General features: G+C 42.8%; 1 protein-coding gene and 1 long non-coding RNA gene across 4 annotated transcripts in view; one reads left to right on the forward strand and one right to left on the reverse strand.

Annotated features, from left to right (window-relative positions):
* Positions 1–13,102, forward strand: part of DSCAM (DS cell adhesion molecule) — a gene marked incomplete at its 5' end in the record, with an annotated part of 739,398 nt that overhangs the window by 506,999 nt on the left and 219,297 nt on the right. For both annotated transcript variants that reach the window (XM_082393800.1, XM_082393801.1), the window contains one exon: positions 5,225–5,398. In XM_082393800.1, coding sequence (XP_082249926.1) covers positions 5,225–5,398 — 174 coding nt within the window. The remainder of the gene's footprint in view (positions 1–5,224; positions 5,399–13,102) is intronic.
* The window catches only part of LOC309629636, a 127,415-nt gene that overhangs the window by 86,469 nt on the left and 27,844 nt on the right, over positions 1–13,102 (reverse strand). The window lies entirely within an intron of this gene.

A 13,102-nucleotide genomic window follows, 5' to 3' on the forward strand; every position in this document is an offset into this window, starting at 1 on the left:
TGTATTCTGTTGTTTTTGGATGGAATGTCCTATAAATATCAATTATGTCCATCTTGTCTAACGTGTCATTTAAAGCTAGTGTTTCCTTATTTATTTTCATTTTGGATAATCTGTCCATTGGTGGAAGTGGGGTGTTAAAGTCCCTTACTGTGATTGTGTTACTGTTGATTTCCCCTTTTATGGCTGTTAGCATTTGCCTTATGTATTGAGGTGCTCCTGTGTTGGGTGCATAAATATTTACAATTGTTATATCTTCTTCTTGGATTGATCTCTTGATAATTATGTAGTATCCCTCTTTGTCTCTTGTAAGAGTTTATTTTAAAGTCTATTTTGCCTGATATGAGAATTGCTACTCCAGCTTTCTTTTGATTTCCATTCACATGGAATATCTTTTTCCATTCCCTCACTTTCAGTCTATATGTGTCCCTAGGTCTGAAGTGGGTCTCTTGTAGACAGCATATATATGAGTCTTGTTTTCATATCCATTCAGCCAGTCTGTGTCTTTTGGTTGGAGCGTTTAATCCATTTATGTTTAAGATAATTATTGGTATGTATGTTCCTATTACCATTTTCTTAATTGTTCTGGGTTTGTTATTGTAGGTCTTTTCATTCTCTTGTGTTTCCTGCTTAGGGAAGTTCCTTTAGCATTTGTTGTAAAGCTGGTTGGTGGTGCTGAATTCTCTTAGCTTTTGCTTGTCTTTTAAGGTTTTAATTTCTCCATCAAATCTGAATGAGATCCTTGCTGGGTAGAGTAATCTTGGTTGTAGGTTTTTTCCTTTCATCACTTTAAATATGTCCTGCCGCTCCCTTCTGGCTTGCAGAGTTTCTGCTGAAAGGTCAGCTGTTTACCTTATGGGGATTCCCTTGTATTTTATTTGTTGCTTTTCCCTTGCTGCTTTTAATATTTTTTCTTTGTATTTAATTTTTGATAGTTTGATTAATATGTGTCTTGGCATGTTTCTCCTTGGATTTATCCTGTATAGGACTCTCTGTGCTTCCTGGACTTGATTGACTATTTCCTTTCCCAAATTAGGGAAGTTTTCAACTATAATCTCTTCAAATATTTTCTCAGTCCCTTTCTTTTTCTCTTCTTCTGGGACCCCTATAATTTGAATGTTGGTGAGTATAATATTGTTCCAGATGTCTCTGAGACTGTTCTCAATTCTTTTCATTCTTTTTTCTTTATTCTGCTCTGTGGTAGTTATTTCCACTATTTTATCTTCCAGGTCACTTATCCGTTCTTCTGCCTCAGTTATTCTGCTATTGATTCCTTCTAGAGAATTTTTAATTTCATTTAATGTGTTGTCCATCATTGTTTGTTTGCTCTTTCATTCTTCTAGGTCCTTGTTAAACGTTTCTTATATTTTCTCCATTCTATTTCAAGATATTGGATCATCTTTACTATCATTACTCTGAATTCTTTTTCAGGTAGACTGCCTATTCCCTATTCATTTGTTTGGTCTGGTTGGTTTTTTCCTTGCTCCTTCATCTGCTGTGTATTTTAGTTAACTTACTGTGTTTGGGGTCTCCTTTTCCCAGGCTGCAGGTTCGTAGTTCCCATTGCTTTTTGGTGTCTGCCCCCAATGGGTAAGGTTGGTTTAGTGGCTTGTGTAGGCTCTCTGGTGGAGGGGACTGGTGCCTGTGTTCTCATGGGTGGGGCTGGATCTTGTCTGTCTGGTGGGCAGAGCTGCAGCCAGTGGTGTGTTTTGGGGTGTCTGTGACCTTATTATGATTTTAGGCAGCCTCTCTGCTAATGGGTGGGGTTGTGTTCCTGTCTTGCTAGTTGTTTCGCATAGGGTGTCCAGCACTATAGCTTGCTGGTTGTTGAGTGGAGCTGGGTCTTAGCATTGAGACAGAGATCTCTGGGAGAGCTCTCGCCGATGGATACTACTTGGGGCTGGGAGGTCTCTGGTGGACCAGTGTTCTGAACTTGGCTCTCCCACCTCAGAGGCTCAGACCTGACACCTGGCCGAGCACCAAGACCCTGCGCTGAGCGCTCGCCAGGCCTGTCCGAGCGCCTGGCCAGCTCCCTGCTCCCGGCTCCCAGTCCTGGCTTGGCTGGTTAAGGATTTTTATGTCTATGTTGGGATATTGGTTTGTAGTTCTAAGGTCTTTGATTTTGGTATCAAGATGTTGCTGGCCTCGTAAAATCAGTGGTAAAGTGTTTTATTCTCTTGTATTTTCTGAAAGACTTTGTGTAAAAATTTTATTTTTCTTTAGGTGTTAGGTAGTATTCACTAATGAAGCTGTCTGGGCTTTGATTGTTCTTTGTGGAAAGTTTTTAACTACAAATTAACTTATAGGTACAGGACTATTAAGGTTATCTAATGTTTCTTGAGTGATCTTTGAGAGTTTGTGGCTTTCCAGAAATTTATCTATTTAATATAACTTTTTAAATTTGTTGACACAAAGTTATTCCTAATATTTTCCTATTATCCTTTTAATTCAAGTAGGGACTGCAGTGATGGCCTTTTTCATTATAATTACTTGTAACTAATGTCTCTTCTCTTTTCTTGATCAGTCCAGCTAGAGGTTTTTGTATTATATTTTTTTTCAAAGAACTGGCTTTTGGTTTTATTGATTTTCTCTACAATATTCTGTTTTTTATTTCATTGATTTCAGTTTTCTTCTTTATTATTTCCTTACTTCTCCTTACTTTGAGTTTTATTTGCTCTTCCTGTAATATCTTCTTAAGAGGGATGCTTAAATCTTTGATTTGTGATCTTTTTCCTTTTCCAATACAAACACTTAAAGCTACAAACTTCCATCTAAGTGTTGCTTTTACCTGCATCTCACACATTTTGATATGTTGTTTTACATTCTTATTCAACTCAGAATATATTTTTTCTAATTACTCTGGTGATTTCTTCTTTGCCTCATGAGGTTTTTTAGAAGCATATTGTTTAAGTTTCAAATATTTGAGGTTTTCCCAGATATATCTCTGTTATTGATTTCGATTTTAGTTTTTCTGTGGAGCTAGAAAATGATTTGTATTATTTTATTTTCTAACATCTATTGAAATTTGTATTATGGCCCAAAATATTGTCTTTCTGGATAACTGGTCCATGTGCACTCAAAACCAGTATGTATTCTGCTACTGCAGGTTGTAGAGTTCTATAAATGTCAGTGAAGTCAAACTGACTGATAGTGGTATTAAAGTCTTCTATATTTCAAATATTATTTCTTCTGCCCCTGTTTTTCTTCTCCTTTTGAGACTATAATTACTCAATGTTAGAATATTTGATATTGTTCTAGAGCTCTAGGACAATCTATTCTGTATTTTTCACTCTTTTGAACTTTTTGTTTTAATTTGGATAATTTCTGTTGACCTAGCTCCAAGTTCACTATTTATTTTCTCTGCTGTGTTCAATCTGCTGATTAGCTTAAGGAATTCTTTTGATCTAATATTGTGTTTGTTGTTTCTAACAGTTTATTTATCTATCTTTCTCTTTTGTATACTTTTAATATTCTTTCTGAATCCCCCACCTGTTTATGGGCATTAACCATAGTTGTTGTAAAGTCCCTGTCTGATAGTTCCATACCAAGATTTCAAAACTGTTGATCATTTCTTCTCTGGTTCTTTTTTCTTGCTTTTGTGTGTGTGCATCTCATAATATTTTATTGAATTTTGGCCATGGTGCATGAAAGAGTAGCAATTGAAGTAGGTTATACTTATTTCCACTTCTTTACTTCCTACCTGCTTGTATGCCCAGGACCTTGTCCTCTCACCCCATCCCAAAGATGAAATTGTTTACTTGTACCATATCTCCTTGTAGGGCTTTTAATTCTTTGCAACTAAGTTTACCCAGTTGCCTGTGACTTCCACTTTCTGATTCATTCAAAGAAAAGCATGATTTTGTAGATTAACAGTCTCTTTTTTGTTGTTAGAATGGAAGTGATATTCTTTTGTGTCTTTCTCCATCCTTAGCAGAAATAGAACTCTGTTTTTTAAATTCAAGTTTCCATATATACTCTCTAACAGTTCTGTTTTGATAGAAACCATCTGTTGTAGGGATTCTGCTTGTCCTTGTAATTCATTATGAAAGGTCCCCTCAGATACATGATTAATTTCCTTTGTCTCTTTGGTGGAATAGAAATAGGTAAGGGAAGGCATAGCCACAGTCTCTGCCACTGTGACCTGAGGGATACCAATAGGTAAATGGTCAGTTTGGGAGGAGACAACAGGAGGAAGTGTGCCCCCCTCTCATTTCACTTCCCCAGATGCAAAGTCTGAAGTTTCCTGCATGAATGGGTGACCGCCCACCTGTTCAGGTCCCATGTAGGTTCTGGGGACACACAGACCAGCAGCTCTTCTCTAGAACACACACTGGCCCATGCTTTGAGCTTTCTCCAGGAAGATGGAGAAGCTCTATCAGCCTTTCAAGGCTTGGACCACACCCTCCTAGTCCCAGAAGAGGGGCAAACAACATAGCAGATTCATCCGATTCATCCAACTACCATCTTCCCAGAAATCTCCTGAGGCCTTAATCCTGTTTTTATTATTTCTAAATTTATTTTCTAAATTAGTTTTATATGGATCTTTTGTGTGGATCACATCACATCTATGACCACAGCATACCACATCTGGGCCACTATTTCCTTGAATGCAAGCACTCGGAGGAGAGCAGGGTTTTAATTCGTGCTGTCTTAGTGCAATGATCTGATTTATTTGTTTAATAACATTAAATGATGCTGATAGTACATGGTGTTTCTAGACCAGAATAAACCACACTTAGAAGGGAAGTCTGCAGTATCAGTTTTCTCCTTGTAGTCTCAGAGGTGCTCATCCTGTGAGGTCTTCAAATGCCTTGTCCCTGAAGCACTCCTTGTTTACATACAGATTAAGTCCCTAGGGACACAAAAAATGTATTTAGTTACACAAGAGATGTCTATTTCTGTAGTCATTATACTGTGATTTCTGTGAATAATTTATCAACTACTCAACGCTCATCAAATATGATGAATTGTAGAAACTATTTGTAAGTTCTCTTACTCTTTATCTCAGAGTTTGAAATACTGTCATTTTAAATAAACATGTTTCTCCCTAAACAAGAATTTCATCGTCGGAGGAAAGAAAAAATTCTTGGTGTTTCTGGTGCCTGTCCTCTAGGTTGTGTGTTCGGCGTCCATCGCTTCCCTTCATTGGTCTGGTGTCCTTGAGCTCATTGTCCCCCTGTATTTATTCATCTTAGCATCACCGTTCCTCTTTTTTATTCTGTTGCAGGTGCTGGGGTTCCCCAGTTCCAACCGATTGCCCTGAATGGCCGAATTCAGGTCCTCAGCAACGGGTCTCTGTTGATCAAGCACGTGGTAGAAGAAGACAGCGGCTACTACCTGTGCAAGGTCAGCAACGATGTGGGCGCGGACGTCAGCAAGTCCATGTACCTCACGGTGAAAAGTAAGGAAGAAGAGCGCTTCGTTTTACCTAAATAGGGCTTCGGGGGCTTCCATTTTCAGTGGTCTCCATGCATACTGTTTAAAAACAAAACACAACAAAAACAAAATGTGATTTGCTGCAGCTGGGGGTTTCCTGTCCTAAAAATATAGTTAAAGAGGACGGTAGAAGTTCAGCGATTGTCAGAGCCTGTGGGTCCCCTCTTTTCTGCTCCGCTGGCCGTGGGTACAGGCTCTGGGTAAACAGCAGACGAGTGGGTCCCTGCCTTTGGCACCCACATTTCTCTCCTGTTGATTTTCTTGTGGAAAAGCCCAGTGCACGCTCTCAGATGTGTTCCTTTCAGAGGTCGATTCATGCTTTTTATTATCTGCAAGCTGGCTTGTCCATTGATTTCCTTTTTAAGATCCTTCTGAAATCCAGAGAGCAGAAACCTCATGATCAACACACACATCTACAAGAACAAAGAACGCGTAGCACTATGCTCAGGGTCCCTGTTGCTGACCCATGTTTTAGGAAAGGGCACTTTATAGTGAAATTATTTTTATACTTTGCTAACTAGACCACCAAAGAAAGGACCAAAGTAGACCAACTTCTACTGAGTCCTGCTCATTAGCAAATGGTTGTACATCTAGTTTAAGTGAATGACTTATGTCTTTCTCCGTTTATATTCTTTACTACTGGACAGATTGTGATTTCTTCCTGACTACAAGGTTTTGATCAGACTTCCTCTGTTTTATTTTAATTATGCTGTCTGTAGGTTGTCAAGGATCTCTATCATATCATTTATTAGAGAGATTGGATTTAAAAGTGAATTCCAGTGATGTGTGTGTGAGAGAGAGAGAGAGAGAGAGATTTGAAGGCTAGCTACACACAGACTAGTATCCATCCTATTTTACTAAGAATTCATTCTAGTTAACCCATTTTTTCTAATAGGACAGTGAAAATATCAAGCTGTCTATTCGGTATACTTTTATATCATAGACAAATTAAAGTTCTGAAATAAGGTTGCTTTGAAATATACTGTGGACATATCCAATACCTACTTTTGACTTCTAAATATTATACTCTAGAGGAACTGATTTTCAAGAATCTGAAGACAAATTGTCATATCACTTAAATACAAAGTTGAAATCATAATTTTTAAAACTAAGTTGGTGAAACATTAAGGAAACCCAAGATCTGAAGACCAATACTGACCAACGTTGATCCATCTTTCCCCAACAAAAGAAATGTATTTTGCAATTGCTTTAACATATTTTAAATTTATAAAGCATTTTTTTCTATCGCACTCATATACGTATCTAAGCTCTAATAGATTCAGTGCCCCATGAAGGATGTAAATACAATCAACCATAGACCTTACCTTCATGAATGAGAGAGCTTATGTCTTGAGAAAGGAGACAGCCTGCTAATCATAGTGCAAGGGAAGGAGTAAGGTGCACAGAGATGTGCCTTTCAAAGGAGGACAGAACCATCGTTTTGAGCGTATTAAGGAAAGCGTCAGGGGAAAAAAATCTTTAAAAATGGGTAGAATTTGAAAATGTAGAACTTGAAGATTTCCCCACATCTCCTCTCTCCATACCTTTGATGCTGGTAGTGGACGTGGGACCACAAAGATGTGCCCCTGCCCTTAGTGACCTTTTTCTCCTGTGGGTCCATCAGGCCTGGGTGTGGACAGCTCCAGCAGAACACGCCGGTGTCAGGATAGAGCGTGGGACACCGGGAATGCACAGATGCGGGCGTGGTTTACACCCCCTGGAGAATCAGTGCCTACGGAATGGTACCCATGGCCTCTGAGTTCAGTCCTAAAGGGTGCAGTGGATTTCGAAAGATAGAATTGTTGGGGGTAAACAGAGGCGCTCGAGGGAGAGAGAACAGAGAGAGCAGATACAAGAAATCAAAAGACTCAAGGCAAGAGGTAACTGTGTTTGAATGCTCTACCCGCTATGTGGAGGGGATTAGAGAAAGAAACATTTAAAGCGAGTGTTCATCAAAGCAAACTGTTCTTAGGGTTTGTCAATCTTAGTTTCTCTCTCTCAAACGATACAAACTGCTAGCAGAGAGGCACATTTATGGCACAGCTAATTTTACCAGTTCTTGATAACCCTCCGGAGGCTTCATACATAATTTCAGCAGGAACTAAAACAACATTGTAAAGCAATTATACTCCAGTAAAGATGTTAAAAAAATCATAATATTTAAATTCGGAAAAGTAAAAACATAATTTAATAAAGAGATATAGAAACACGAAGGCAAAAGACATACAGTATCTCTAACTGTTGCTCAAATGATACCATTTAAACAAAATCAACAGCTAACACAGGGATGGCTTTCGCTTGTTCTTTGTATATTTGCTTGGCAAGACTATTAAGTGTATGAAAACTGACACGTTCAGGCTCTGCACACGGCAATGGGGGACCTGCCACTTGGCGTACAGCTCTTTTACTGAGAAAACGGGAGGAAGTGGGAGCGGAGAGCCTTGGCTCTGACCTGATGGGGGCAGAGCAGGTGCCGAGCTGCTGAGCAAGCAGGCTGTATGTCGCTGCGTTGGTAACGGGATTACACCTGGGACGGCAGCAAGGCTCTTCTTATCTGACGCTACCCAGGCTTACATCAGGCACAATTTCTTTAATGTTTCAAAAGAAATTGCACTGCTTTCAGTAACAATAGTAAGGACTCTCCCTTTTCTATAAGTCATTAAAAAAAAAAAAAAAAACTGGTCTGCAAATATTTTTAAATGCAATAGGAGAGAACTTTCTGCCTGATCAGGCATGTCAGGAAATTCAGCTTCTCAGATGAGATCTCCAGACGCCCAGGATGGCTGGTGCTGGGTTTTACACGTATTTTAAAGACCCGAACTCTACTGATAGAGCCTGGTGTTGGGGTCTCAGTGGGGACACTGGGGACCATGCCCTGGCACTGGCTGGGTCTCCTCTCTGGGACGTTTTCTTACTACTACTACAATCCTTTCAAAACTCGCTAATCTAATAATAAAGCAATTTAACAATGAATGCCTCCCCCCAGCGCTTTCTGGGAATCAGGCATGATGAGACTGTGGGCAGGGAAGACAGAGGCAACCAAGTTTGGAAGGAGTGGTCATGGAAAGCCATCAATGAGACGGAAAAATAATCAGTGCAGACCCTCCCGGTTTTGTTGGTATTCTTGCTTCTGGTTCTACATTATCTCAATTCTGATTTATCCTTTACGAAAAATCATCCCAGGAATAGGGACCCAAAACAAAACATCGGAAAATGTTAAGGACCTTTGGCAGGAAAGACAGGGGAACTGCGCTCTACTTTCAATCAAATGCGGCCTCTGGTGACAGCACTGCGCCCCTCACCCCAGGCCCACCAGGGGCTGCAGAAGCCTCCCCGCTTGGGGAAAATAAAAGAAGCCTCCCCACTTGGGGAACGTGGTCTTTTGTGCTAAGAAACCAGTTCCAGAAACTGCAGAATCTTTCGGGTGGATGAGCCGTCTTCTCCCAGGTGCCAAAATCGCCTCCTCATCGTCCCAGCTTTCTGCCCCTGGCCGGTCTGAGCCTGTGTGTCTCCAGGAACCCTGCTTTCTTTCTGTTTGGATCTCTGGCCCACGATGCCCAGGCAGCTCTTCTTTTGTCTGCTGCTCTGCACAGGCCCCTTCTGATCCCCGCGTGCCGTGTAGGAGACCATCCCTCATCAACCAGGAGCAGGTGCTTCCCTGGAGAGTCGGTTATTTGTGGAACCCACCTCCCCATCTCTGGCTTCCAGAGCCAACCCGGAAGGGCTCCAGTCCAGCCTTGGTCCTCAGGCCTCCCTCTAAGCAGGTCCCTGGGTCCCACGTGGGGACACGTGCGTGTGCACTGCATGTGCACGCACCAACTCGGGTCAGCTTTGGTCAAACAGTCCCCAGGCCTTGGCCAATTCTGGACAGACCTCAGTAATGTGATTTGACCTCAGGCTACCTCATGTCCTGCTACTGCCAGAGTGGGTGTTGGGCTTGGAATACAATAACCCATTGCTCCATTCCCCCCCACCCCACCCCCCGCCAAAAAAATAAAAGAATCCATAGATAGCCTTGGATAGTCCATCCACCCTCTGTTACTTCCCGCCCTCACGTGCTGCGTCTAGGACGTACAGGTATCTGCGGGAACACCTGCAGGGCTGCCCTGTGATCTCTGGAGGGGAGGAAGGAACTGCACCCTGGGCTGCCCCGCAGTGAGGCTGCGACGGCCTTCGTCCCTTCCACGGGGTGCTCCGGGGTCCCTCCTGCTCACTCTGTAAAGGCCACTCTTTAAGAACAAGAGATACACGCTTGTTTTTTTCCTTTGTTTTGTGCTCACAGAAATAGCGGGAGTAAAGTTTGCCTACATAAAAACACTAAATTACAGTTTTTTGTTCCTTAAGCTGTCGAGATTGCTTGTGTGTATCTCAGTCTAATGCTGCTTTCCCTCTATTATTTTAATTTGAGAGCTTCTAAATGAAGCCTTCAGAACCTTGGCTCCTGGGCCCCGGAAGGCTGTAGCTGATCCTGTGGGATTGTGCGATCCCTTGAAATCATATGCAAAAATGTATGTGTTTTTCTGGGAAGAAACACTGTAGCCTTTATATCTTTAGAGGGATTCCTGATGCAAAAAAAGGTCAGCACGACTGTTCTAGAAAATCACAGCCGGGGTGGCCTGAAATGAAGACTGTGTGTCGTGCTTTTCATGCAGGGTATCTCAGAGCATCCGGATGGAAGTGACCAGTACACGACAATAGGGTCACAAGGGCTGAGGAGGAATAAACAACCATGAACCAATGGAAAACTAGTTTTTACTGAAAACTGGGTTTTAATACTTCATCACCTTTGCTTCATGTCCACACTCTTTTTTTTTTTTTTTTAAATATTAGCATTGTGAGAAGTAGGAGTATTTTTTTTAATTTTTTTTATTAATTAATTTATTTATTTTTGGTTGTGTTGGGTCTTCGTTTCTGTGCGAGGGCTTTCTCTAGTTGCGGCGAGCGGGGGCCACTCTTCATCGTGGTGCGTGGGCCTCTCACTATCGCGGCCTCTCTTATTGCGGAGCACAGGCTCCAGACGCGCAGGCTCAGTAGTTGTGGCTCACGGGCCCAGTTGCTCCGTGGCATGTGGGATCTTCCCAGACCAGGGCTCGAACCCGTGTCCCCTGCATTGGCAGGCGGACTCTCAACCACTGCACCACCAGGGAAGCCCTCATGTCCACACTCTTACTGCAACCTTGGAGCAGAAGAAACATAAATGAATCAAAGGCATATACCCCTGTGGTCAGCAGTCTGGCTCCAGACTCACACTGCCTAAGTTCCACCCCTTCCAGCCCTGTGCCCTGGGGCAGGTGACTCACCCTCTGTGCAAGCCTACGTGAAACAGAGACAACACACAGACCTCCCTCTCCTCTCAGGGTTGCTGTGAGGCTGACGTGAGCCATCACACAGGAGAGCTTAGGTATTAGGTAGGTGCAGGCGAATAGCAGGTATTCTTTAGGTGGAGGCTGTGAATGCTGGTGTTATTATTATCATCGTCATTCCCGAATTACACCCCCGCCCGAGACACATCCGTGCCGGTCAGAGACTACGAGGTGCCCCTGAGTCCAAATCACCCAGTTTACACACTTTCATAACTGTGGAGCCCACCAGCAACCCCCCGACCGTATCTTACACATAAGCACGCACTCATAGTCTGAAGTCCAGTTGTCAAAAGTATCTGCAGCTTTCATGGCAATGTCCGTGTTCAGAAGTAGAGGATGGGGTCAAGCATGGGAAAGGAAGTGTGGAAAAACACAGGGGGACCAGTGAGCTGGTGGGAGACCCCAAGTGGCTGTAATGCCGTTGCTGGATGGTGACTCCTTCCAGGTAGAGCAGCTAAGCATTTGCATTTCGCTTCTTCAGTGAGCCTGAGAGTCTACCAGCTAAAGAGTCTTTGGGGTTAAGAAGGGATCTGTAAGATGGGAAGGCTACTAGAGCAGCTACAATTTGTTGCCAACCCCATTTCAGTTTCCCTCCTCTCTCAGTGTTAAGTGTTTAATCGTGTCCCCCTAAAATTCATATATTGAAGTCCTAACCCCTAGTATCTCCAAATATGACCTCATTTGGAAACAGGGTTTTTGCAGAGGGAATGAGTTAAAAGGAGGTATTACTGGAGTCATGCAGCCCTCAATCCAATAGTAGTGAAGTCATACAAAAAGGGGAAATTTGGACACAGACATGGAGCGAATCAGCCTTGTGAAGACAGAGATTGGAGTTATGCTTCCAGAGCCAAGGGAAGCTGGAAGAGTCCAGGAAGGATTCTCCCCTAGAGTCTTCAGAAGGACCATGGCCCTACCAGCACCTTGATTTCGGGTTTCTGGCCTCCAAAACTGTGGTAGAATAAATTTCTGTTGTTTAAATCACCGGTCTGTGGTACTTTGTTACACAAATGCACTCAGTGATAACAGAGATCTTTTGCAGAATCTTGTGTTTGGGGGAAGCGCACCACAGCTAGGTCACCTGCTCCAGCAGGTAAATCCTAATCTGTCTACACTAGTGGATGTGAACTCTAGTCTGAACCAACCAAGGGCAGCCTTCTCCCTTTGAGAATAATTGGTTTAAGGATGGGCATGTGACCAGTTTTGGTCAATGAAATGTAAGAAATCTTCTGTGGTATTTTTGAAAAGATTTCCTTATTCTTTTTTTTTTTTTTTTTTAGAAATTCACGTTCTTTTATTTATTTATTTATTTATTTATGACTGTGTTGAGTCTTCGTTTCTGTGTGAGGGCTTTCTCTAGTTGCGGCAAGTGGGGACCACTCTTCATCGCGGTGCGCGGGCCTCTCACCATCGCGGCCTCTCTTGTTGCGGAGCACAGGCTCCAGCCGCGCAGGCTCAGTAATTGTGGCTCACAGGCCCAGTTGCTCCGTGGCATGTGGGATCTTCCCAGACCAGGGCTCGAACCCGTGTCCCCTGCATTGGCAGGCAGATTCTCAACCACTGCGCCACCAGGGAAGCCCTCCTTATTCTTAATAGTCGACTCAGCAGGAGATGTTCATCTCTTAATTCTTGGCCCTATCTGGAGGTGATACCTCCAGATACCCTATCGTGGCAACGATTTTAACATCATCTTGAGGATAAACCAAAACATAAAGGAAGGTAGAGTCAAGAAAACCAGAAAAGTTGAGATTTATCCCTAAGCTACTGCATTTGCAGTATCCCCGCCTCTGAATTCATCACTGTGAGAGAACCAATTACTTGATTGCTTTTCTGTCTAAGCCAGTGTGGGTCAGGGTTTTCTTATTTGCGGCTGGAGGCATCCAGACTAAATAGAAAGTGGACAGATCATCAGCAGGTAATGGGGCTCAGTTCAATCATACTGCTCCCCCCAGCAAGTCAGGCTGAGATCAATACCCCTGAGAGGTTGAGGAGTCTTATTTTGGTTGAGGAACCCTATCCTAATTGGCATTCATAGCATGATGCTCTGGGTTGGGGTAAGAGAGGTCTGTGGAGGAATGACAGCTGAGGGTCAGTGGCAACCCGAAGGCCTTGGACACATCCCAGAGCAGGGAGGTCGGTACCTGGTGGAGGGAGAGTGGTGAATACCAACAGCATTTTTTCAATGTTACTGGGGCCGGTATCCCTCCGAGGGAAAGAACGTGTATTTTCTCCCCTTACTTACTTACCTCTTTTTCCTTCTTCTGTTTGGAGGCCCCCTTCTACCCAGCAACTGAAAAGTTATTTCTGCC

Source organism: Balaenoptera borealis (assembly GCF_965194805.1).
Source record: "Balaenoptera borealis genome assembly, chromosome: 5".
NCBI lineage: Eukaryota > Metazoa > Chordata > Mammalia > Artiodactyla > Balaenopteridae > Balaenoptera > Balaenoptera borealis.